Source organism: Notechis scutatus, chromosome 3 (genome assembly GCF_049901735.1).
Source record: "Notechis scutatus isolate UNSWTSFEM ecotype Mainland chromosome 3, rNotScu1.2, whole genome shotgun sequence".
In the NCBI taxonomy this organism is placed as follows: Eukaryota; Metazoa; Chordata; class Lepidosauria; order Squamata; family Elapidae; genus Notechis; species Notechis scutatus.
In genome coordinates this window covers 95726664-95753198 of record NC_142011.1, presented here as the reverse complement: position 1 = coordinate 95753198, position 26535 = coordinate 95726664, and the positions used below count along the sequence as shown (strand labels likewise).

The 26535-nt window shown below is 35.8% G+C and overlaps 1 protein-coding gene across 1 annotated transcript in view; it reads right to left on the bottom strand.

The window, feature by feature from the left end:
- Nucleotides 1–26535, bottom strand: part of KCNT2 (potassium sodium-activated channel subfamily T member 2) — a 255342-nt gene that overhangs the window by 61418 nt on the left and 167389 nt on the right. Inside the window, exons 14-18 of the mRNA XM_087960820.1 lie at nt 22830–22893; nt 11799–11907; nt 4075–4183; nt 1834–1983; nt 771–1000 (exon numbers count right to left, since the gene is read on the bottom strand). Coding sequence (XP_087816946.1) covers nt 771–1000; nt 1834–1983; nt 4075–4183; nt 11799–11907; nt 22830–22893 — 662 coding nt within the window. The remainder of the gene's footprint in view (nt 1–770; nt 1001–1833; nt 1984–4074; nt 4184–11798; nt 11908–22829; nt 22894–26535) is intronic.

Genomic DNA, 26535 nt, shown 5'->3' with positions numbered 1-26535 from the left:
GAGAATTTTAGGAGCTGAAATCCACAAGTCTTAAAGTTGCCAAGTTTGGACAGCCCTGCCATATACCATTACCTTTACTGAGGCAACATTACTTAGTGTGTGTCATGCCCCTGTCAGAGTCTGAATCTGAGGAGGAAGCCAGACAGCTGACAGGGAATGGGAGTGTGGCTCCGTTGGCTGTGGAGGAGGCTGGGGAAGGGCAAAGTTTGGCTGGGAAGAGCAGGGAAGAGGTAGAACAAAGGAGAGAATTCAGAGAAAGAACCAGGCCCACCCCCTCTTCATCCTAGGGCACGCAGGGAGGAATGGAGAAGAGAGCAATGTGGGTTGCATGACTTATGGGGGAGGAAAGGGCCTTGATTCTCATCATTAGCCACACCTGGGAAGACAAAGTTGATAAGAAAGGCAGGCTGCATGTGGCAGGCTGTTGGGAGCAAATGTGACTTTATCCTGTGTTGTTGTGGCTTATCTGTATTCTTGGTGTCTTCCCAACCGTGTGAGTTTTGCTGTGCCTTCAAGTCTGAAATTCTTGCTCCTGCCCTGCCACACTAATTACTTCAGTTTGGCTTGTTTGGACTTTAAGTTACAGCTTGTGTTGACCATGTTTTGGACTTAATTTCTTGCAGTCAAAGGCTGTTCCTGAAAGAGTTTTTCTCCAGCCAGAAAGTAACCTGGACATTGGAGGCAAAGTTGGAGATAATAAAGGGACTCTTATTGATTATCTGACTGTGTTGCCTTTGAGCAACACCCCGGGTCATCACAGTGTAGCTTACCCATACTAGCAATTATGCTGTGCACTGGCAGCCGAGAAGGACCATGATAAAACAACCTTGTTGGGTGATTTTTCCGATGCTGCTCTTGTTGCTTAAAAGCAGAATTTTCTTCTTTTGTGATGTTAATATAAAAACATATGTCTGAAGCACTCATAATATACCGGGGACCTGGGTTCAGCCAAATATTTTTGTTATCTTCCCTCCTAACACCGATTAAACAAACACCAAACCTAATGTCAAAAATAAAAAGAAACTTAGTTAGGAAAAATTGAACAGCATACAGTATATGTGCTTATATCAATTCCTTCGCATCTCATGTTACAATAAAATCAAGAGGGACAACATGAAAATATTTTAGATCCATTTTAGCTGCTTAAGACTCTGTATACAATTCAGCTCAAGAGCAATGTGCTTTATTCTGCTTTTAGAAAATGTAGCGACTTTGTAAAACATTCCAAAGAAAGGATCTCCTGGATTATGGAGGGCTCCCTTCACTAAAATTCTAGCTTCCAATGAAAGATAATTCACTGATGAGTCATCTATCCTAGCCTTTTATCCTTCGAGCTTTTTCCTTCCTACCTTCCTTCGTTTTTGCATTTTAATGTTTAATTTGGGAAAAGAGGTCAACTTAACAGCCTTAGATTCCTAACTAATCAAGATTACTTCTACAGCCTACATCCAGAGGCAATCTAATATCCCCTCAGTTGTAGGCTCGTCTTCTTACATTGAGCCAAACAATACTATGAAAACCCAGTGGAGCAAAAGTTTATCAGGCTATAAAATAAAAAAGTAAATGAAATTATTGGGGAAAGGGGGAAGGAAAGGGGGAAAATGTAGGGTAAAGGGGAAAAAGAAAGAAAAGCATTGATTACCAACTCTTTAGTGCAAAAGAATATGGTAATAATATTGCAGCCTCAGCTTTTTACTTTTACGTTAATATATACTAGCCACTTCAATAAAAACAAACCTTTCTAATCAATGGAACCCAAAGTCAAAGTTTCATTCAAAAGGGGAATTTCTAAAAGGATCTTGATTGTATTTCACTATAAGAAACTAAACCTACTTTTTGTGGGCATGGAAAGATGCGTATGTGAAACTCTTTCCTTCATATTCAGCAAAAAAAACACTCTCCTCCAAGTTAATGTGATATACTTCATTCCCTGAGCATCTCCCATACATTTTCTGCCACTGTTCTGGTGACTGTTGGCCCTCTCTGAAAAAGAGATATATACAATCAGTTAGCATCAGTCTGTTCGTGTAAGCGGTAGATATATGTAACATGAATAGAATCGAATCGAATAGAAGCATGCCCACCTCCGGTTTAGTGAAAGGGGGAAAAAGTTGTGATACATCACATGACAACATGTCATCTTGAGTTTGACACTCCTGACCTAGATGATTGAGAATCTCCACAGACATGACCTGCATAATTGAGAATCTCCATAGTCTCTTGCCCAACTATGTTCAATCTCACAGCAAAGATAGCATCCTGCAGCAATATTTAAGCACTCAGTTTTGGTCTGCTCATATCACAGAAAGCACAGCCTGGGGAAAAAAATTCTCCTCATTACAGACCATGTTTTTAATTGCCATCTGCAGTTGACCCTTTCGCCCTTTGAAACATTTTGCAATAATATTTGAAAAGTTCACAATGGGAAAAAGGGTCAGAAATTGTTTTGTTACATTCCAAATAAACACAGATAAAATGCAATTTGAAACTAAGACAGAATAGTAATTAAATGACAATCGAAACAATATTTTTATGTTAATATAAAGTCTTATGTTAATGAATATGATTTACTGATTTACTGAAAATTCCTAGATTTTCATGTTCTGAATTCTGCATATAATTGGCTGAGCATAGTAATGCTAATGAAGTTACTGTACCATTTTTCCCTCTGCCACTTTCAGCTGGCAAGCAAGGCTGCTTTTCAGCTTGCTAATAACATGCACACTCTTAGCATCTTGATATTTGCCTGGCTCAGTATTGTGGCAAGGTGTCCACCTTGGGGTATACACAACTCCCACACAGAAGCTAAACAGCCTTATGGGTTAATGTCAATTTTTTATTTCTAGCTTTTTCGTAGCTTTTATTTCCAACTTTTGTATGTTCTTCATTAAGTACTCTGCTATATAACTTTACCCTTCACACCTTTGGCTTGACAGAGTCTTTTATTTTAGAAGCTGGAGGGCTGGTAGAAATATATCAGCTACATCTTTTGTATTCTTATAATGGAAAGCTACAGCTGTTCCTTGCTCTCTAGCTTTTTAAGGTTTGGTCAGAGATTGAGGGAGGAAGGATGAATTCAAATGTTAAGAAACAAAAATGTAAGTAATAGGATTTTACGAAGATGTACAAATTAGAGGTTTAGGGCATTTCAATGAACAGCAGTCAACTTTTTCAGATTATAATAAAAACAACCTGCTGCTTTGATCGAAAAAAATCTTTTTTTGAGAAAATGAGTGTGATATTAAAGATTTGTAAAAATAACATCATTTTGCAGGAACAGTTAATAGGTTTGGTGGGGGAGCATTTATATAATATGGCAAATTTCTCTTCAGTTTACTTTACTTCCTGGAGTAAATCTCTCTTCTTGGTCTTAACTATAGTTAAGGTACATATGATATCACATGTTGATTTTAGTATCTTTAAGAAGAGATTAGCTACAAACCTTCTGAATATTTAGAAAATAATAAACACAAAGTAGCTTGTATTATGTTTATTTTTTACCAAAGCCAGTAGACAATGTTAATACTATATATTTAATTGGATGCATAGATAGATGCATTTAATTAAAGCTAATTTAAATACTATTTAAGTGAATGTAACACAGCTTTTTCTCCATTGCTAGCCAGTTTAGGAATCTTTTATTCCATAATAACCATGTGAAATGGAGTAAAGATTTCAAAAACGACATTGGGTGCCAATAGAGAAAAGCTATGCTATCTACTGTATCTCTCAGAAGAAAGAATACAAGGTAAAGTATTGAATATTAGAGGCTGGGAAAGTGCGCACAGGAGAAAATAATCTCTAAATTCTGAAAATAATTAACCTAGTCTTTCCTAATCAGTTGACCTCCAAAAGTGCTATATTTTATTTCCTGTAATTACCAGTAATCACCTGTGTTTGTTATGCTTACAAGAGCAGAAAGCACAAAACATTGAGAAATCAGTGGACAATGGACAAAGGCCACTTTTAAGTCATGGATAGGATCAATGTACAGTCTTTCCTGTTCAAGGAATAACAAAAAAACACCCACTTTCACATATTCACTCCATCCAATGAGATAAATGTTATACTTACTGTCCTCTTGAAGTATGAACTAATAAAGTGATAAGTGTTGATGTAGCTGGGCAAATACAGTTCAAAGCCAACATTGCATATTTGAATTCCTCTTCACATACAACATGATCTGCAGAAGAGGAGGAAGAGTTGGAGGAGAAAAACAACTTTTATTTGAGGCACGAATTACCAGCTTGCATCTTAGAAACTAAATTGGCCTGTGAGTTCATTTGTTGTTCATTTGTTGAAAAACAACAGAAAAGTGTGGAAAACAAAGGTACTACAATGTGATATTATACCGCCCTTATTTTTGTGTACAGGATGGAAATTATAGTAAAATGTCTTCCTAGCAATGATGTTCCACTCCTAGAATATATTCCCAGGAAAAATCAGTAGTCTGATGAGGTTTAAAAGCTAAGCAAAAGCTATTAAACACACAAACACAAAACATCCTGGAAGTTTAATTCTTTCCACAGTTTTATTGCTATTTTCATCTTTTCTGCTTTTTGTTTTGTTTTTGTACCATTTCAGTTTGTTTGTTTTAATTTACTGACTAACCTGCACAGGATGCTAAGATACAAAATTCAACAAAACAACCAAGCTAACATATGACCTTCTTTGCATTTTACACACACCAGAAACATTTCTATATGAAGATACAAACCAACACAAAAAGGTATCTTGCTAAGCTTAAATGTACATATGAATGTGTAAAACCTCAACATGCTCTTCTATGTGAAGTTTTCAGATTTGTTTGAAAATGCAGCATATGGTGAAGACCTGGTGGTGCAGTGGTTAGAATGCAGTATTGCAGCAAACAATGCCCACAGCCTGCAGTTTGATCCTGATGGGGCTCAAGGTTGACTCAGCCTTCCATCCTTCTGAGGTCAGTAAAATGATGAGCCAGATTGTTGGGGGCAATATGCTGACATTATAAACTGCCCAAAAAGTGCTGTAAAGGGGCAGTATATAATTTAAGTGCTATTGCTATATTCAATGAGATGTGCAGTTTCAAAGCCAATGCATACTATTTGATCCAGCCAGGTTGATAATTGGTAGCCAGCAACATCATCAAATGTGTATGAAGTTAGGCAGTTAGCAGAAGAGTTGAAGGTGGAATATAAGGAAAAAGTGATGGCCAACTCTCACTAAAATGCACAAGTATAAGTGACTAATAAAGAGACCTCCAGTGGTTTTTTTAGTATCATACTGAGATGCTCCTCAGAAACTGGAAAATCATCCAGGTGTCTCATGAGTTCTCCATCCATTATGACTATCAATCAGATACTGCTCAGAATCTAATGGAGGGACTGGGGAAGTACCAACATAAAATACCCAGTCTCCTCCATTTGGGTTGCTACTCTTTATGACATGAATCAGGGACTTACCCCAATATGATGTGTGAACCAGTGAATGTGAAATAAACCCAGAGTGCATAGGGGGAAGATAAATGCCCCTTTAAACTCTAAATGGGCTTAAAGGAAATCTGAGAAAGAGGAATCTCCCATTCTCTTTCTAATTATCTACCTAATTCAACTGTTTTGAAACTAAGAATCAATCCCCAAATAATGTATATATGAATCAAAATAGGATAAAGAAAAATGTGGATTGTCAGGTAGGCAAGCAGATACATATACACCAATTCTTGCAATAGAAGAAGCAGTGACAGTAGTAAATTCTACAAAGTCACTGGTTATTTGCCACGATCCTAAACTTCTTTTTACCAATTGTAGTCAAAATCAGAGTAATTCTTTTCTCAATACTATTTCATTGGGCAAAGCAATATTAAAAATAAAAGGTAAACTTAAGCATAGAAACAACAAAAAGGAAGGTAACATTTCATTGCCTCTAAGTTTCAGAGGCTTCCTCAAAATATAGTTATTCCATCAAGCCTGGGACCCCAGCAGAAGGGTGAACTAGTGAGATGCTGCCATTACTACTAATATATCCCTCCATCTATTATTCCTGTTTAACTGTTTTTATAGTTTTTAAAATTGTCTTAATATTTGTGAATCTTAGGTGTTTTAAATATTGTTTCATTTTGTTGTATGCCACCCAGAGTCACTTCCTCATGAAATGGGACAGAGAGGGGGGGAAGAGGGAGAGGGAGGGAGGGAGGTAGAGAGAGAGGTGGAGGGAGGGAGGGATGGAGAGGCACCTAGAACAGGTCAGCTCACTCCAAACAGTGCTTGAAATGACCATACTATGTCCTGAGTACAGGATGGAGAATTGACCATATTTTGTTTCATTCTCAAAGACACTTTCACAACCATTTAAAAACTTCTATTTTAAGAGTGGTAAGTTTGGAAACAGCTTGCATTGAAACTATTCTGTGAATTTTCATTGCTTGGTCAATTTTTGACAAAAATAATGACTTGGCTCCTTTTGTAGCATTTGAGTAAGCATATCAATATGATAATAAAATGCAGGATTTTATTAGAATTGACAAGGGTGAAAGAGTTTACTGCAGGTATCCAGTTGCTTTTAATGGAAATTTCATGAGTTTTGAACAAAATGGATTTATGTTGGCAAAATGTAACAAGGAAAATAATATGAACAACAAAGATAAATCATTTATTTAGTGCAATTCATGAACCACAAAGATTTATTCATTCTAGAGTAGATAACTTCCACTTATTTTCACTTCAGTATTTCCCTACAAACTTCCTGACTGAATTAAGAATTTAGATTCTTGGATGGGATTGAAAAATAGTTTTAGAAAATAAATCTGAGAGAAGAATTATATGCTTTTGCTAATGTGGAAGATAACTTTTACTGTCCTGTCTAAAAGCACTGCTATAGTGAGAATGTGAAATAGTTTACAAGAATAATACTGCAATTAAATTTATAGTAACACCTTTATTTACAGGAAATTGCATATGGATCCTGTCTTTTGATGTCTTCTAGAAATATTATATACTAGCTGGCCAGCAATCCAGAATGCCAAGTAAAGGGGGAAACAGCTAGAATCTAAGCCACAAGGCATAACTCTTTCATAGCAGAGTATAGTTCCTCATTTTACTAAGCCAAATTTAGAATAGACAGCTTCAAGAATCCAGCAAGACCTATTGAATAATTCTATACTTCAGCTAGCAAGGCATTATAATTTTATACCTTGGCGTCATGTATGACGTCTTTCTGCTTTAGTTTCTAGGGTTGATAAAATGGGAGAGTTATACGTGTATTTCCTTATCTGAGAAGATTGAGAGCAAAACCGATCTTATGAACGAAATTTTACTTCTTTTAACAGTTGCCATAGGAAAAGGCTCTGAATCTGATCACAGCAAGAAAAAAAATGTTTGGGAGACTTAAATATGCTGAATCAATACAATGTGTGGTGAATGTAGTCTGGATTCCCAGGAGGTTGGGACTACATTCCAAAGAAGAAAGAGATACCACCAAGAGAGTTGTGATAGTTTGGTTGGGAGAAAGAGGGTAAAGATAGCTCTTCCTTAGATGTTTTCAGATATGTGTCTTTCTCGGTTTTTGGAGCCTGACACAACACTGAATTATTGACCTTCTTACCACTGGAGACAGATTTGGTTGCATGAAAGTATCTTTCACAAAAATAAAGAGGGCAAAAATCTTGAGACCATAACTATTTACATAAATTTTTAAACTTTCACAAATATTATTCTTGTAAGAAAGGAAAGCATTACCTGAATTACATATCTGCCTGGTTAATTAATAGGTAAATACTTGAAAGAATTTTATATTTGAAGTATGTGGTGACAGTTGACCAAAGTTGGTCAGATGAAATGAAACTCATCATGAAGAAGACTGAGTAATATTTTTTGCTATTTAAATTAAGAGGGAATGGCATTTCTGAAAATCTTAATCTTAATCTTAAAGGGCAGATTTGCATAAAGTTGCTGAATCAGGCTGAGAATTTGTAATGCTGGTTTGTAATGTAATTTGTAATGCTGGATTACTGGTTTCTAGAAGGATCTACAGAATCTGTACCAAAATGAGAACATAATGGATGAGGGGAAGCAGGAGCAAGAGGACAAACAGATTTGGCTTTTCCTTGAGCTGGAAGTAATGAACCATTAATCTTAAAACAATAAAATATACAAATTGGATAATATTTATTTGGCTCTAGCATATTTCAGACATAAATTTTACTTGTTAAGTTAAGGAAAAAAAGGTCAATGTTTTTATTTTCTGTTTTCTGTTAAGTTACAGAAAGCTGTATCTTGTGTTGTCCTAGTGGATTATAGTCACCTCACAAACTGCTTTTATTTGCTTGCTATGCCACAGAATACCTGGCTAGGAGAAGCTGGGCTGATCAACCACCTTCAAAGTTAAATCCCTATTACAAAAGTCTCATAACCACAGCTCATTTTAGCTCTGTATTCTTTGCAGTCTATGGGCTCTCGACAAAAGATATTGCTTAATTAGAGAAGAAATTAAAGAAATATTTGTATCTTTTACTTGATCAAGATAAACATCAGATCAAAAATCAAGTAAACAATACCCAAATCAAAGAACTGCCAAACAAGCTAACAGTAAGCAGCTCAATCAAAGAAATGCTAGGAACCACCACCATCAACATTGACAGGGCAAGCCACTAATATATAAACTGAGAGCAAGTCCCACTCCTTACTAGCACTGATGATGTTACCTGGTTTGGGTGAGGAAATGTTTGCAAGGAAACAACCAAGCTCAGGGACCTCTTAGAGAGAAAAAAAGCAGGGCATCATCAAAAAATGATGATTATGTAATGTGTAATTGTGAAAGCTGGTTGTCAATTCTAACTCCCCACTTTCAAGTTAGGTAAAGGGTTGGATCACCCCTCTGGCCATTGCATCCCAGGGGCTTGCTCATATGATAGGTGGTAGAACACAGTTAATAAAGTAGCAGTGGTTAGTAATATTGCCTGGTCTTCCATCTCAGTTAGTGGGGCTTCTAGTGGTCTTCTTGACTAGAAAAATCTAAAAATATATGCCACTATATGTTTTGTAGGTTTTCCCATTGTAAGTTATTATACCTTTCTTGAAGTTTAGAGGTATCTAAGATACAAGCACAAGAAACCCAATGTCCAATCATTTTATTGATTTATATTCTTTCATTTATATTCCATTTTGAAATCTTTTAATTAAACACTGTGGGTGTTTGATAGATTTTGAGCACAGGTTATTATGAAACTGAAGCCGTGTGTTCTTGGAGAAAAGCCAAACTTCCCCCTTTATTTGCTCATAAAAATGGCTTGCAAGACTACAATCTGATACATGCAGAGTAGTTTCAGCTCAACAAAATACTTTCTTTAGAGACAAATATTGTAGAAAACACTTTCCAGCTTTATATGGTGCACACAAAGCTACTTCACTTTTATGCTGAATAAATAACAGAACATTAATATTTATTATTCAATATGCAAAAGACATCACAGATTAGATCAGGTGCAGAAAATGAAAATTAAATGTCAACCCAAGGACAACCCAAAAGCATTTAGGGATTTCTAATGGAAAAAAGAAAATTACATGGAATAAGATAGAACAATAGTTTTCAAACTATGCTTGGAGAAATCAAAATTATTTTCAAAGTATATTGATGATTCATCCATTATTTTTTTCTAAATATTCCAGTAATATTAATTATAAAATTGGTATGATAACTATGTTAATTAAAAGTAGAGTTCTTCAGGCTTACATGAAATCATAAACTTGGTATTATAGAGTTAGGTGTTTTCATACTAAATAAATATTTGTCTACACAAGTGGAAAGTCATTTGTTTATAGCCTAGCTTTTTCCCCACTACCAAACATGCATTTTCTTGCTTTGCTGAAAACATTATTTAATTAGGTGAGCACTTATCTGCATTTTAATTGGCATGGTCTAGATCCAAATTTATCACTTTATTTCTTCTTGGAGAAACTTGGTTTTATTTTGGGCACAAACCTCCTGTTCAGTCAAGACTTTCCAAAAAACAATGTGTGATTCACATTGTTCAGGCAGTTGTAAATTCATTCTCCAAGAGCAGGTGGTCTGATCTTTAAAAGGTTGTTGTGCATCCAGTGAGATCATCCAACACCATAGGGTCAGATAACATCCATACACTGATGATAATCAGTTATATTCTTCGACCTCTGGTCGACCCAATGTTCTTGTTAAGACTCTTTCTCAGTATAATGAGCACTACTCTACTGTGCTTACTACATTGTCAGTTCTTTTCTGGGTGCAATTCAAGGGGCTGGTTGCCATATAAAACCTTTCATGGCACACAGCTGAATTATTTGCAGAATTCCCTGTCTGCTTGTCCCACAAGTTCAGACAAAGTTGGCAAGGTTTTAGACCCCTTGATTAAATAATGTCATTTGATGGGAACCAGGAAATGTGTCCTTTTGTGCTTTTTCTGCTCTGTGCAATACCAAGTACTAGATTTTTCTGACCATTATGGCTTTTGTGCTGCATTAATAACTTGGCTTTCCTCCTGCTCCCAAGTATTAAGTGAGCCTGTTTGAAGGCTTGTTGATGTGTATGTTTGTGTGTTGCTCTAAAGACAATGTGTCTTACAAAATGAATGGGAAAAAAACCAAGTCAAGTATTTGCATCATTCCATCTAAAGTTAGTTTGGTCCAAACCCTGCTGCCCTTCTTAGAATCCCATTCAAACTTGGTTTACCATTGGACATCATGGAATTGTGGAATCCATTTAAATAGTTGCAGTGTTTATTATGTTCAACATTCACTCTCCTATAGTTTTGGTTGTTATTATTATTACTGTTATGGTTTTACCTATTTTAATTGGCTTTGGGTTTTTAATTATTTTAAATGTTTGGGGTTTTTCATTGCATGCTCTACCATTGCATGCACTTCCCAGAATCATGTGTGAGATTGGTGGCTATATAAATTTGATCAATCAATCTCAATCACTTTCATAACTGTTTGTGAATTCTCAGAGACATATATAGGGGTAGTAAGGGATGCAAATCCAATGCAAAAAAAAGTTATATAATGAGGACACATGACATTTAAGGATGCAACTTAATTCTTCAAAGTTCTGCTTCTCACCTGTCTAATCTACATTTTCCAAACAAATGTGAAAATGGTTACCTGCAACTTTGTTCTAAAAACCTAAAAAGGCAAAGCCCACAGCTGAGCTGACATTTGGCAGGTTGATTTTTTTGTGATGAATCCAAGCTTCCTGCAGCAGAAAGGAGAAGATGCTTCTTTGGAGGTCTCACTGGAATTTCTGAGTTAGAAATGATTAAAAACCACCTTCTGTCTGGCCTAACTTTGCACTGATATCTCCCTACTCTGGCTGGAGTTTGAATGCAACGCCCTCTGGGTTCATTCACCTGTTGATAGCCTTCCTTATTTCCAATAGGTATTCTGTTTTTGTGGTATATTCAAGTGAACCAGCAGAAAAGGATTTCAGCTAATAAAAATTACTGATTCTAATAATCAGTTTCAGGCCATTTGTAGGGCCTTAAGGGATAAACGCAAAAGTACAAAAATGAAAGCAAGCCAAAACAAGATATATTTGGGTGGGTTTAATGGTAATTTGAATTAAAACAAAACAAAATGCACTATGAGATTCAGCGATTTTGTTTGTTTGTTTTACTGAATCTGAGTAGAGTAATCTAAGGTTGCCGGGGAATAAATTAACACTTGTGAGCCACAATTGGCCTGAATGTTGCCCACACCATTCTTACTGCAGAAAACATTAAATGACATTGATCAGAACAGAAAAAATTATCCAATTCTACATCTCAACAAGAATCAATAAGTTATCAGACTTACCTGCAAATTTAATGTGAAACTTATTTTCAGGCTTCAGTATCTGAACATACAATGGACAATTTGGAGCAAAATCTTTAACTGCCCAAGCTCTTAAAATGGTTTGATGGTCCTAGAATAAAATATAAAACAGCACATCAGAATGTTTAAGACAAGATACAAAATTGACTATATGAATTAATATAAATGCTCATGTATAGCTGACAATGTGCTATTAAGCAAAAACAAAAAACAAAACCCCCAAACCTTTATTTGACACATTCTTTTGCGAGAAACAAGTCTTTTAGCTTCTAGTTTCTATACTTTAAACTATTTTTCAAACATAAGAATATCCTATAGTTTTGTACCAATTATAGCAGAATTCATAAGCAAATACTGCTGTTAAAAGTAACACAAAATGATTCAGACCAGATTTCCCCTTAAATGACTTGAATATGACTTAACAGTGTGAGTTTCTGGAATTCAGGTAGATCATGAATGTTTCCAAAACAATTTGGGAACGGGGTATCTTACCCATGCAAATTTTATTTTTTATCTCTATTTAACTCATATAATGCATTTTCATCTCTATATGGGCACTTTTAGATAATTTTAGATACAGAATTTGAACTGGGAGTCACTGGCTTGTAGATCTCATTTACATAAAACTATACTTTCTCAAAATATCAACTGTTTTATTATGACATCTTCTTTGAAGAGAAATTGGACTGCATTACATGTTACACATATTTCATACAAGTAGGAATCCCAATAGAATGACAAAACTATATACGCAGCAAGCATCTGGCCGATAATTTTCTGCAATTTCTACATACTGCCATATAATAAACAGTATTGTTACATCCAATGAAAATGAGAAATCAAAGGCTTGCTCCCAAACTCTATTATCTTATCCAACTCTATCCTATCCATTTGAAAACCTCAGAATATTTCATCATGTGCAAGGAAACATTCGTTTGTGCAATGTTTTCTAATAATACATGTTTATAAGCTGAGGAAATACATCTCTACCATAGGTAATTTTTTTGGACAAAAAGCAAGATAATTTTTTTCCATTACTCATTCAGAATGCTTAAAATCTCATAATACTGACCATAAGAACTTAAGAACTAGTTACTACAAATTTACATAAACAAAGCTCAGAAGAATGAATAGGTATAATTAAGCAGTTGACGTATGAAAAAGATTATTGTTTGGGGTAGGCAGGGAGAGAGAGAGGGAGGGGGGAGAGAGAAAAAAACATGCACAAAGAGAGATTTACACATACATGCATAGGGAAAGCACATTGTAAGTATTTGGAATCAAAAGAGTTTTAACAGAAAATTTTCACACATGCAATTGTTGGGAGAATTATCAACAGAATAATAGATCAATTAATTCATTTTACTTTTTAGGATCTTCACTTTCGTTTCAGTACTTTACAACCAGTTGCTCTTTGCAAACATAAAGAGCTTGACTGAAAAGTTCTATTAGGAAATCACAAAATTTCAGCACATTAAAATGTTCCTTTTAAAAATGCTTCTAAATTCTATGACATTGTTCTTTTGAGCTCTGTATCAGTCTTTTTATATTTTTAATTGTCTTCTGAAAAATACAAGACAGAATATAATTTACAGAACCTAATGATGCTAGGAAATGGAATGGATTGTCTAGTCATAAAGTTGCTTGGGTAAGAAAAGAGAGAAAGAGAATAATATAATTCATTTATATTGTGTAATGTCAGCAGATAAATATGGTCTGATAAAGAAAGAAAATTTTCATTTGAAAAGTTAAGGACAATTAATATTTTTAAATTAAAGGCATTATTCCAACAGAAGTAAGATGAAGCATTTTTGCTTAGAATTAAAAGCAGCATAGCATGGCTACACTTTAGGTTTTTGAACTCTTCAAGCAAGAAATCTTCATGAATCCTATTGATGAGTAAATTTCTGTTCTCAGCTAAGAATACTGAAGAATAATAAACAATCAGAGGGGGATGTTTTCAAAACAGTTTTAGCCGGTGGGGTTTATATTATAATTTCCTTGCTGAACTTCAATAAATAATGCTTGAAATTGAACATTGACAAGTCTCTGGGACAGCTGACTTTTAACTTCTCCAGAGCATTTCTTGTTGTCCTTCTCATGTAATATTGAGAGCAACTGATCTACAATGAGATACTTACTACCAGCGTAGTGTTATGTTGGGTCTGAATTACTTCTATAGCATATTTACTGTTCAAAGCTTAAGTCCGTGGATCTTACTAATCTTACTTCTCCACTTTATACCTTTTGCCTGATATGACGATTATGATAAATATATCAAGTTGTACAGTTGCTCAAAAAATCAAAGTGTGTTCTCTATCTAATCACAGCTCCTGTGACTCCTGTGAAAGTAGACATTAACTTCATTTTATTCTAATTGATTGAAGAGGGAATTCTTTCAAGATAACTTGTCTGGACAAATGTGTGGTTCACCCCTGACAATACAGAGCTGACCTAATTTCTGAATGTTCAGGAAAAAAAGTATTACACCTATAGTCACACAGACTTTTACTGGATTAATATTCAGTGAGTATTTCTCTTGAAATTTTGAAAATCTGCAGATAGTCTGCAATAGCCTACATCAAGGGTCTTCAAACTTGGCAAATTTAAGATTTGTGGACTTCAACTCCCAGAATTCCTGAGCTAACATGACTGGAGGAGGAATTCTAGGAGTTGAAGTCCACAAGTCTTAAAGCTGTCAAGTTTGAAGACCCTTGGTCTACACGGACCAAGAATTTGATTGGTTAGAAAACAGCTATCCCGATAAAGTTATTTAATTCCTTTCAAATTTAAAATAGTATTAAATGGTATAAAACTACACATTAAACTTTGCTTTTATAAAACAATCTTGACTGGGTAATATCTAACATTCCTATTTAGCTAATTTTCACTTCTCTGTGTTTTTATTCAGTAGTTAATATCAGTTGTACAAATTTATATTGTAAATAAAATCCTGGGACAAAAATAGCTTTGTGGATGAAAAGATCTTGAAATATAAGGACAAATCAATTCACAATCCTCCATATTTCTTCAAGAATTTTGAAGTGATCCCAATTAAGCAAGTTTTTTTTTCATGTGTGATTAGATAGATCATACATACATGCATACATACAATGTACTGAAAGTGTGTGTGTGTGTGTGTGTGTGTGTGTGTGTGTGTGTGTGTGTGACTGGGTTAAATTCACTGAGTGGATACATTTTCTGATTTCTCTTATTAGTGATATTAATAAAGAGTCTTCAGGAATAAGAAACAGAGTTTCTAAACATTTCCCAGAAATCAGTTAAGATTTATAATACTAAACTACTGCTGCTCAGCAAAATAAAAGAAAATTTGGCATATATTTGTTTTCTATATTCTATATGTACGGACTGAGGATGGCTTCCTATTTTTACTCTCTAACCATTCCCAAGTATGGAAGAACTTTCTCCCTAGCTCGCTTTAATGTCTTGCCCTCAGCACTACTGGATGGGCGATTTAAAAGGCTCCCGATTAACGAGCGGCTATGCCCCTGTGATAGAGCTGAGGTTGAAACTGTGGAGCATGCCCTATGTATAATGCAGGCAGATCTAAGTTACTGTCTCTCCTTGAAACAGACCCTTCTAGACCCAATGTTAGTACAGTAATTTGTTCTTATATTGTCTCGGGGATGGCTCCTCATACATCACTTCTCAGGTTTCCAATTTTTTTTTAAGAGCTGTAACCATCAGTGGAGAACGCTGTAATTCCCCTTAGTCAAGTTTTTGGTGACCAATTGTTCATGATTAATTTTCCCATGTTCTTCTTTTGTTGTACTTGTGTTTTGGTCTGTGACCGGAAATAAAGTATTATTATTATTATTATTATTATTATTATTATTATTATTATTATTATTATTATATTCTATATGTTTTATTTATGCTCTTGATGCATTTTAATTTAAAACAGAATAATTCTGTTTTAAAGGGAACTTTAAACAAAGATACGTGAGGAAATGATTTTGATATTGAATTAATGAATTAAAATATGAAATGGAAATTTATTTGAAGATTAGTGGAGTGGATAATAATTTGATGTGATATTAAATAAGATAGTTGAAAATGTAAGTATAATTATGTATAAATATTGTAATCTGGAATCACGTTGCTCACATGAAGAGATATATAAAAAACAAAAATAAAAAATGTTATAAAGAAGATGGCCTTATTTCAGTCAAGCTAACTGATGAATTATTACTTATGTTGTTGCTTTCGGGAGGGAGGTTGCAGATAGTTAGCCCTAAATGAAATGATGGTTTCTCTTTTCAGAAGACAAAAATGCCTTGTTGTAAAAATAGAGCATCCCCAAATCTCATCAACCATCCCAAACTGTAAGTTATAAAATCTCTCTCATAGATATTTATTCAATTCATCAGATGATGAGTATATGATCCATGAAAATATATGCAATAATAAAATTAGTGTCTAAGACAAGGGTCTTCAAACTTGCCAAGTTTAAGACTTGTGGACTTCAACTCTCAGAATTCCATGACTGGAGGAGGAATTCTGGGAGCTGAAGTCCACAAGTCTTAAGGCTGTCAAATTTGAAGACCCCTGGTTTAAGATTTCACAACTCTCTCTCTTTCTCCTCTAAATGATTAATAGTTACCTCTTTGCAGATTATTTGATTTACTTTTTATGATACAATAATAATTCTCACTATACATACGTTGGAAATAAACAAGAAATACAACCATTCTCTTTGAAATCATAGTCATATATATCTGCAAAATTTCTACCTAATTCTCTCTGTGTTTCTTGTCAGCAGAATACATGTTATATAAATACAGTTTTGCTATTTTGGATAAATCATCAACATCATCATTATTGCCACCATCACTGCTACTGTTTTCATATAGCCTGAATTTTAACATCTAGCCTCTTATGTAGGTAAAACACTGAGAATTTGGACATGTTATTGTGGAGAATTAAATGAGTTATTTAAAACATGAATGTTCATGCTCCCCTTCAATAAAACTGTCAGGATAGATTACGATAAAGTAATAAAAGCAAAAAATGATAGATATAAAACTAATAGCAATCAAATGGAAAAATAGCCAAAAGTACAACAATGCAGTTGATAAAAGATTATATATACAGGGCTTGGTAGATAAGAAAGCAAATCACAATAATATGATAAATCTACTGATGCTTTGTCTCAGTTATCAGAGCTATGACATCCATATAGTGTCATTAACTATTAATATTTTTACTTAATAGTGGAAAACAAATATGTTTCATACAACCACAACTTTTCCTTTTGGTTTATTTTTTCTGTGTGCAATCAAGTGAGACTCAGAAGAATCAAAACAAAGATAGGGAAGAAAGACTTAATTTATGATCAGCAATTCAGCTGAAGTTCCATTTTTTGAACCGAAGTGCCGAAGTGACATATTTTGTGACATTGTTGTGCACCACATAGAGTTGCCTCTGGTGATACGGGTGACTATATAAATTTGATTAATATATAAATATAGTAAATATAATACCATAAAAAGGGGGAAGCGTTAGTACAAGCAGTGCCGCCACGACAAGGCCCTTCCCCATAGGCACTGGTTATAGGGGAGAAAAAAAGATGCAAAAATGATATTTGGCTCCAGTGATACAGCAAAATCTGCTCTTATAATTTTTCTTATGACAAATGTGGCATTAGCCAGTCTTCCTTCCTATGTAAAACTACCCAATTCCTACAACAATTATCACTGGCACATTAAACCATACATATGTTACTGAGGATACAATGGACAAGAATATAGGCCTGGAACTCCTACATGTCACTTAGTAATATATGAATTTCAGTTCAAGCAGGCCAATTTCTCTATCTGATTCTGATCATAAAGTCTAGGGCAGGGGTGTCAAACTCAAGCCCCATGGGCCGGCCTGGAAACAGCAAAGGTGCTTCTGCCAGCAAAAATGGAGCTGGGGGGGCATGTGTGGCCGTTTCTGCTGGCAGAGGCCTAGAAAATCAAAGTAAAAACAAAACAAAAGGTGAAGGATTTTCCCCTTTTGTATTTGAGCATGCAAGAAGGGACCAGAAAGGGAAAGAGGAAAGACAAAGAAGGGAAAATGGGAAAAGAGCAAGGAAGGAAAAATAAGGAAAGAGGGGAAAGAAGAAAAAAGAAGGAAGAAGGAGGGAAAAAAAGAAAAAGAAGGAAGGAAGATTATAATGAGAGTGAGGGAGAGTCTGAGGGAAGTCCTGCCTTAGTATTTGGTCACCACAGGTGCCCCCAACATGAGTGATGTCAAGCTGGCCATGCCCACCATGGCCACACCCACCCCAGTCCTCTGAGTTAAAACAGAACCTTGATGTGACCCTCAATAAAATCTAGTTTGATACCCCTGGTCTAGAGGGTTTCCTAAAGACTGCTCCCCAAAACAGCAAAATAGCACTTAGATAATAACAAAGGAGTGTGGTAGCTATGGTGCCCAACAAATTAAATGTTGTTTGTAATTTCAGTAAGATGGCCTCAATCTTGCGGAAAGAATGGCAAGATTTTTTTAATCTCTTACTTTTTTTTTTTTACTGTGTGTGCAATGTAGGTAAGATTGTCAACACTACATATCAGGATAAGCAAAATAAAAACCAGTCATTCATTCCTCTCACATTCTGAACATTAGACATGATTTGGAATATGCAAGGAATTATAAAAGCAAACATTTCCTACCAAGCAACCGTGTTGTCAGAAACCAAGAGATAGATGACTCTGAAAACCTAAGCTAACCAGCAGAATGTGAAATGGGGTAAGCAAGCAGAACATCCAAAATTCCCCAAACATTACTGATACTAATGCAAATTCTAATGGAATTGGCATTAAGGCTCTGATTTTCACACTTTTACCCTGGGCCATAGAAATGCTTTGAGTAAACTTTATAAGATCAGATTGAAATAAAACATGGCTTTCAAAAACATACTGTAAATATAGCTTGAACAAACTATGCATGAACAAAATCTATGCAATGAACAAAATTTCCTCTGGAAATTTATCAAGGGCTTCTCACTTAGAATAATGGTAAGACAAGCCTAAGAAACTATTGCTATTAATATTTGTTCATACTACAGAAAACACTACACTCTGTTTTCAGAAAAGATCAGGTCAGAATATATGTTAACAACTGATCTATACAGGTGAAACTCGAAAAATTAGAATATCGTGCAAAAGTTCATTTATTTCAGTAATGCAACTTAAAAGGTGAAACTAATATATGAGATAGACTCATTATATGCAAAGCAAGATAATTCAAGCTGTGATTTGTCATAATTGTGATGATTATGGCTTACAGTTAAATATCGGACTCTGAAAAGTATAAGAACAATATCGGACCTCTGAAAAGTATAAGCATGCATATGTACTCAGTACTTGGTTTGGGCCCCTTTTGTAGTAATTACTGCCTCAATGCAGTATGGCATGGAAGCTATCAGCCTGTGGCACTGCTGAGGTGTTATGGAAGATCAGGATGCTTCAATAGCGGCCTTCAGCTCTTCTGCATTGTTCGGTCTCATGTCTCTCATCTTTCTCTTGGCAATGCCCCCTAGATTCTCTATGGGGTTCAGGTCAGGTGAGTTTGCTGGCCAATTAAGCACAATAATCCCACGGTCATTGAATCAGGTTTTGGTGCTTTTGGCAGTGTGGGCAGGTGCCAGGTCCTCCTGGAAAATGAAGTCAGCATCCCCATAAAGCTCATCTGCGGAAGGAAGCATGAAGTGCTCCAAAATCTCCTGATAGACAGCTGCGTTGACCCTGGACTTAATGAAGCACAGTGGACCAACACCAGCAGATGACATGGCTCCCCAAATCAACACAGACTGTGGAAACTTCATACTGGACTTCAAGCATCTTGCAGTATGTGCTTCTCCATTCTTCCTCCAGACTCTGGGTCCTTGGTTTCCAAATGAAATGCAAAAGTTGCTCTCATCAGAAAAGAGGACTTTGGACCACTGACCAGTTCTGTTTTTCTTCAATCCAGGTAAGATGCTTCTGATGTTGTTTGTTGTTCAGGAGCAGCTTGACAAGAGGAATACGACATTTGAAGCATGTCCAGGATCCATCTGTGTGTGGTGGCTCTTGATGCACTGACTCCAGCCTCAGCCCACTCCTAGTGAAAGTCCCCAACACTTTTGAATGGCCTTTTCTTGACAATCCTCTCCAGGCTGCGGTCATCCCTGCTGCTTGTGCACCTTTTTCTTCCACACTGTTTCCTTCCACATAACTTTCTATTAATGTCCTTTGATACAGCACTTTGGGAACATCCAACTTCTTTTGCAATTACCTTTTGAGGCTTTCCCTCCTTATGGAGGGTGTCAATGATGGTTTTCTGCACAACTGTCAGGTTAGCAGTCTTTCCCATGATTGTGATTCCTACTGAACCAGACTGAGAGACCATTTAAAGGCTCAGGAACCCTTTGCAGGTGTTATGGTTTAATTAGCTGATTAGGGTGGGACACTTTGAGCCTAGAATATTGAACCTTTTCACAATATTCTAATTTTCTGAGATTGTGGATTTGGGGTGTTTATGAGCTGTAAGCCATTATCATCTCAATTATGACACATCATGGCTTGAACTATCTTGCTTTGCTTTGCAGTCTATCTCATATATTAGTTTCACCTTTTAAGTTGCATTACTGAAATAAATGAACTTTTGCACGATATTCTAATTTTTCGAGTTTCACCTGTATAAGGTGACTCTATCTTAAATTATGCCACTTGAATCTTGTTGTTCATTTAATATATTTATAACTCCACCTTTAAAAAAAAAAATCTCAAACTAGTATATAATAAAATTCAAATGATTAAATGATTCAAATGAATGTGTATGTATGTATGTATATATGTTTATGTATGTATGTGTGTGCATATAAACCGTGTTTCCCTGAAAATAAGATTGGGTCTTATTTTTTGGGGGGCGAAATAAGCACTTGGGATTATTTTGGGGGAGGTTTTATTTTTTTGACATGCAGCTACCGCTAGCCCCGCCCTTTCCATCCCACTATCTGCTTGCCAGCAGGCGCAACAGGCCAAATTCTCACGTGCCTTGGCCTCTACCTTCCCTGCCTGCTACTGGGACACTTCTTGGCCATGTGCTGCTAGCCGCTTAGCAGCTGCCCATGCTGCTAGTGGCCTAGTGGGGGCTCTTTGCCCTCCTGGTGGGTGGAGGCCGGGGTATGCCGAGAGCTTGGCCCCGATTGAAGCTCCCTGGGGTGGAGCCCACAGCCCGGCGCTTGAAAGGGTCTTGGGGGGAAAGCCCCTTTACGCAACCCAGCCTCTCCTTCATTTGGGCAGGAAGCTCCCTCCCATCATGCAGCTGGATGGTTGAGAATCGGGCAGTCCTGGGAACTGCTCTCCAGTTAGATACAGAACTCCAGCTGGAAGGCATCTCCTTTGGGCTACTGAGGATCAGCCTGCATGCCTACTCAGTGCTGCAAGCACCAGGCTACACCCCTGGTTCTGGTGGGTGCTGCATCTCTCATGTCAGCTGTGCATGGGGTAGCTCCAAGTGAGAGGTAGTGGGGGATGCTGGGTAGCAATTGGGGCTTGGTGGTGGATTGCGCTGAGCAGAAGGCGAGGTAGCTGCAAAGCCACCACAGGCAACTGGGGCATCCCCATGTTTGCTTGCCTCACAGAGCTGGTATGAGAGCTGCAGCGGCCACAGGCCAGGGCCTGAAAACCACCTGGCTCGGCGTAGCTACAGCCGGGCACCTGCAGCTCCAAATAGGCATACAGGGTGGGGCTCAGCAGCCCAAACACTTGACAATGCAGGCTGGTGCCCATTGGGCATCCAAACACTTTTCATCCGCTTCGTCTCCCTCTGGGAGAAAAGGGCGCAGTAGTTCAAGTGATCAAATATCTCTCTCTCTGTGTGTGAGAGAGAGACAGAGAGAGAAAGAGAAACGGTGGAAGGGAACTGGGTAAGGGGACTGAGCCTCTCCCACCCAGAAGCAATGTGCAGCCTCTCACAGTAAGCAGAAATGCGTACAATTCTGATTATTGTGAAAGACTGCGCATTATGAAGAAGAACGAAGCAAGGTTGTGGTAGAGGGTGGAGGACGAAGCAAGGCAGAGGGTGCAGAGCTGCCTCAAGCACCCCGCACCGGCTTACCTGAATGCCCTTCACCCATGCTAAACCCTCCCCCCCTTCCCAGGGCAGCCACATCTCTTCACTAACCTGCTTTCCAGTTCCGTTCCCCGCTGCACGTTTAGGACTAGAAAAGTAGTCTGCTGGACTACGGTTAAAAAGAATACAGGTAGTTCAGATCTTCTAACTTCTCATAGAAAAAAAAAATCTTGCGAAGTTGGAAGGTTATTTTTTTACCATAGTGCCACAAACTATTTTTCTTGCCCTGCACATGGTGATGGAGAACAGATATTATATATATATATATTACTGCATATATTTTAAAACTTTAAAAAAATGTAAACTGCATATGATTCAAATTTTTCTGCAATATGTGGCTCAAAACATAAAACAATATGTAAAATATTTCCTGAAGATTTAAAAAAAATGGGGAAGAGGAAAATAACTAACTTAGAATAAAGATAAGTAATGACTACTACTTGGATCTTCCTTGAGTGATTTAGCTATTCTACTGCCTTTGATGGAATTGTTTCACAATGGGAGAGTATTAAACTCGGAAGTCCAGTTTTAAAAATAGTCTGCTTATAAGGGAGCAATTACTATTCTAATCATTTTATTGTAAAATTGACTGTATGAAGTCATGATACTAAAATAGGTTCATTTATCATATTTTAAGAGAACTTAATATATATTTTAATAATATATGTCTTCATATATATACTCAACAGCATATATAAACATATTTATATTTTTATCCAGCTCAAAAAATCCCACATAACTCTATATTAGTTATGTGCTGTCTAATTAACATCAACTCATAGAACCACATACCTCTTTTATTTCTGACCAATTAACTTAACCATAAAAACAAAAAAAGACACATATAAAACAAATTCTTAAAGCATATTAGATATATTTGGAACCTACCGCTGCAGTTCTGTCCACTTCGCAACGGCTGCTTAAAATAAAACAGGCTTCTGCATTATCCATTCTAAAAATCAGAAAGTTGAGGGAAAAATTTAGGAAACTGTTTTTAACATACCCAAGAAACTTCTAAAGATAAGTACTTGCTTTAAATGTAAACTTTAAACCAAATTAAAATCTCTTTTTCACTTTTTAAAGAGAAAATAAAACATATTATATAAAATATATACCTGTTAAAAATATATCCCATAAACATAACGTAAAAATAAGGCATCAAATATTAATATTATGTATTTTTCTCAGTCTTATCAGGGTAAAATTCCTATATTAGACCATGTGATGTGTTGTGCATCAGCCAAAAAAAAAAAAAAAGGAAGCAAAATTATATCCATTTTCTGTAATGGTATTTTTGTCAACCAGAAAAAAAGTATATCAGTTTTAAACTCACCTATTCTGCATGTCACAATGTGGATTTCATCAACTAAGGTTGATGTAACAGCATTCCAGATTTTGACAGATGAAAGCAAGATTTGTGTACATATGCAATGGCACATAAGAAATATATGTAAAATCATTTTTAAAAAAGTTATAGTATACAATGCTTGTTCCGTTGAACAGAAATGATTTGTTAATATTGTTGATTTGGGACAAATCTATAACCCTTCCTTCCTTCCTTCCCTCCCACCCTCCCTCCAGGCAAGTTACTGTATATATCGCAGCTTAACAACACAGACATGAACCAGATTTAAACTGATTTACAAATGCTTAATTCTACACTACAAAAAAACTTTAAAATTATATATCATCACTTGAACTTGGTACAGAAATTGTCTCGAAACCACTCTGGTTATTTCAATGAAGAATTATAGAAAGCACATTTACCAGCCTTCTTGCTGTGTTCTGTACCAGCTATGGTTCTTAGACCTATATTTAGATCCATTACAGAAATCCTAATGCTTTTCGTTTATTTAAACTATGATATAAGGGGGTAGGAGTTGCAGGACAATTGACAAGTGGTGAATTGGCAAGTAATGGACTGAATAATGGAGCAAGGCAAAGGGTTCTGGAAATTACTAGTTTAACCAAGAAATAAAGGAAATAAAGGCATTAATGAAAAGGGGGACTGAACACAGGAAGTTCATTATCTTAAATGTTGTTCTATACTGCACACAAAATGGGTAACAGGCAAAATCAGATGGCTCTTGGCATTAAGGCAAGTATAACAGGGATTACAGAAACACAGTAGGATGAGTTCCAGCAGTGGAACAAGTTCTTAATGGGTACAGCTAGCTTCAAAGTAAAGGGCAACACAAGAAAAGCTGTCATAGATTTACATATTAACATCCATGAACAGAAGTCAACTGATTTGATGTGGAAACCAATCAAGTTAAAATAAAAGGGCAATGTAACAGAAGAACTCACTTGTTAAAAATTTTACTACAGACCACCAAACAAATCAGAAGACGTAGAAAATTTATTAAAACAGATAATTGAATGTTCAAACCCCCCCCAAAACAGCTGTGATAGGGATACTTCAACTATCCAGGCATTTACTGAAAGACTAATTTTGAAACAAGTCAGAATATTTGATTGTATTGATAATAATTTTCTGCTTCAAAAGATTTAAGTAAACAGAGTATCTGGTACCTTGGCTTTGGTCCTTACTAATAAGAGGAGCTGACTGAAGATATTAAATCTGAAAGAACTTTGGGTACAGGAACAGAAAGAACAATCTGAATAAACTAAAATAAATAGTAAAGAAAATGTCACAGGGAGAAACCTTTAAAGCCAAAGCTGCTGCTGCAACCAATGGAATTTCTTAAGCAAAATGAAGTTAAGAATAAAGCAATTTCAAGCAATATCAATGAGGAAGAAAATTTAGGAGCTGTTGCCAACCTTCAAGGTAGGCCAGGTGAATATATTTTCTTGATATTGATCAATTTGAACAGAATATTGAAAGTCTGAGTTTTTCCCTCCCACCATCTTATACCCTAATGAATTAAGGAAAAGTCAATATTAGCTTCTTTCTCACCCCCTGGTCTTAAGGTATGTTTTCACGATAATCATCTCTGCCTCATTTCTTTAATATTCTAGGGTATTTTTCAGAAGGACCAAGGGATTTAAAGACATTTAAATTAGCTAAAGGATTCTTTATAGCCTTGCTAAATTGTACCTTCCTTTATATATTTAATCCCAGTGTATGCTGCTCAAGATTTTATATCCTTTGAATATAAAAACAGAAGCAAAGTAGAAGTTGTGGTTATCTATTTTCTTATGATTATCTGTTAAGATTTGTCCATTTGGATTAAGAAGTGATTCAACCTAGCTAAAGACCTCTTTCAATAATTTCTGAATAGCTGTGGAAAACTGAAGAAATACAAGGGGTCATATTTTTTGAAGTGTAAAGAGAAACAATCCCAGGAATTATAAACTAATGAGCCTCACTATCAATACCTGGAAAGATATTAGAGCAGATAATAAAGCAGGAAGTTTATAACCATCTTGAAGACAATGTTGTAATTGCTGAAAGTCAGCATGCCTTCATTCAAAATATATAGCGTGAGACAGACCTTATTTCTTTCCTTGACAAAATAATCTTTCGTGGATAAAAAATGCTGCAAATGTAAAAAAAAGAGTATACAAACCCAGATGCTGAGGAATAAAAAAGCTCAGTTTTATTTTTTAGTCAATATAGCCAAAACATACTAAACACTTCATTTACTAGAAGGGTTATTAGGGGATGTGATTATGAGATGCTCATTATAAAAAGAGAGAAGTTCACTGCTGCTTAGCAACTACTATTCCAACGTTTATGCTGTGTTTCTTAAAAATGGCCTATTAAACGGCTTCCCATAGTGTTTAAAAATGATAAAAGTACATTCAACTACATAATTTGTAAGGAGAAATATACATTTTAATGGTTGCTTTCCTTTGAATTTACTACAGGCTAAATAATACTGCAGGTATTATGTTTTATAAAGCTGTCGCTTTATAAAAATTCACATTTACCACCTAACTCAGAGAAAAATCACATTTTTTAGCAAAATAAGAGTATCAATCCATGTATGTTTATTAGTGATTGAAAATAAATTATTAATTAGCCTAATTTACATTTAAAATTGGATTTTTTTTAAAAAAAATTAATTATTTATTCATTAAATGGCATATAATACTTGCAACCACAATTCAGCCCAAAATTTCCATTGCTAAGCAAGGCAGTTACGTGTGTTTTTCTCCATTTTATGATCTTTTTTTGGTCATAGTTGTTAAGTGAATTACTGAAGTTGTTAAGTAAATCATGTGTGTAAATGAATCTGGCTTTCGCCATTGACTTTGCTCGTTGGAAGTCGGCTGGGAAGATCACAAATGGTGATCACATGATCCCAGAACAGTGCAACTGTCAAAAATACATGCCAGTTGCCATGCACCCAAATTTTGATCATGTGACCATGGGGATGTTGCAGTAGTCGTATGTGTGAAAACCGGTAGTAAGTCACATTTTTCAGTGTCATAATTTCAAATGGTCACTAAGTGAATGGTTGTAAATTCAGGACTACCTATATTATTTCCTTTGAAAATTTGTATTCCTGTATTATTTTCTATACCATTTTTAAAAACAATCAAGAGTCATTGGTTTCATAAATAAATAAATATTCATTCTTAATAGGAAAACAAACATCTTTTTTATAAGAACTAATTATGCAAAATG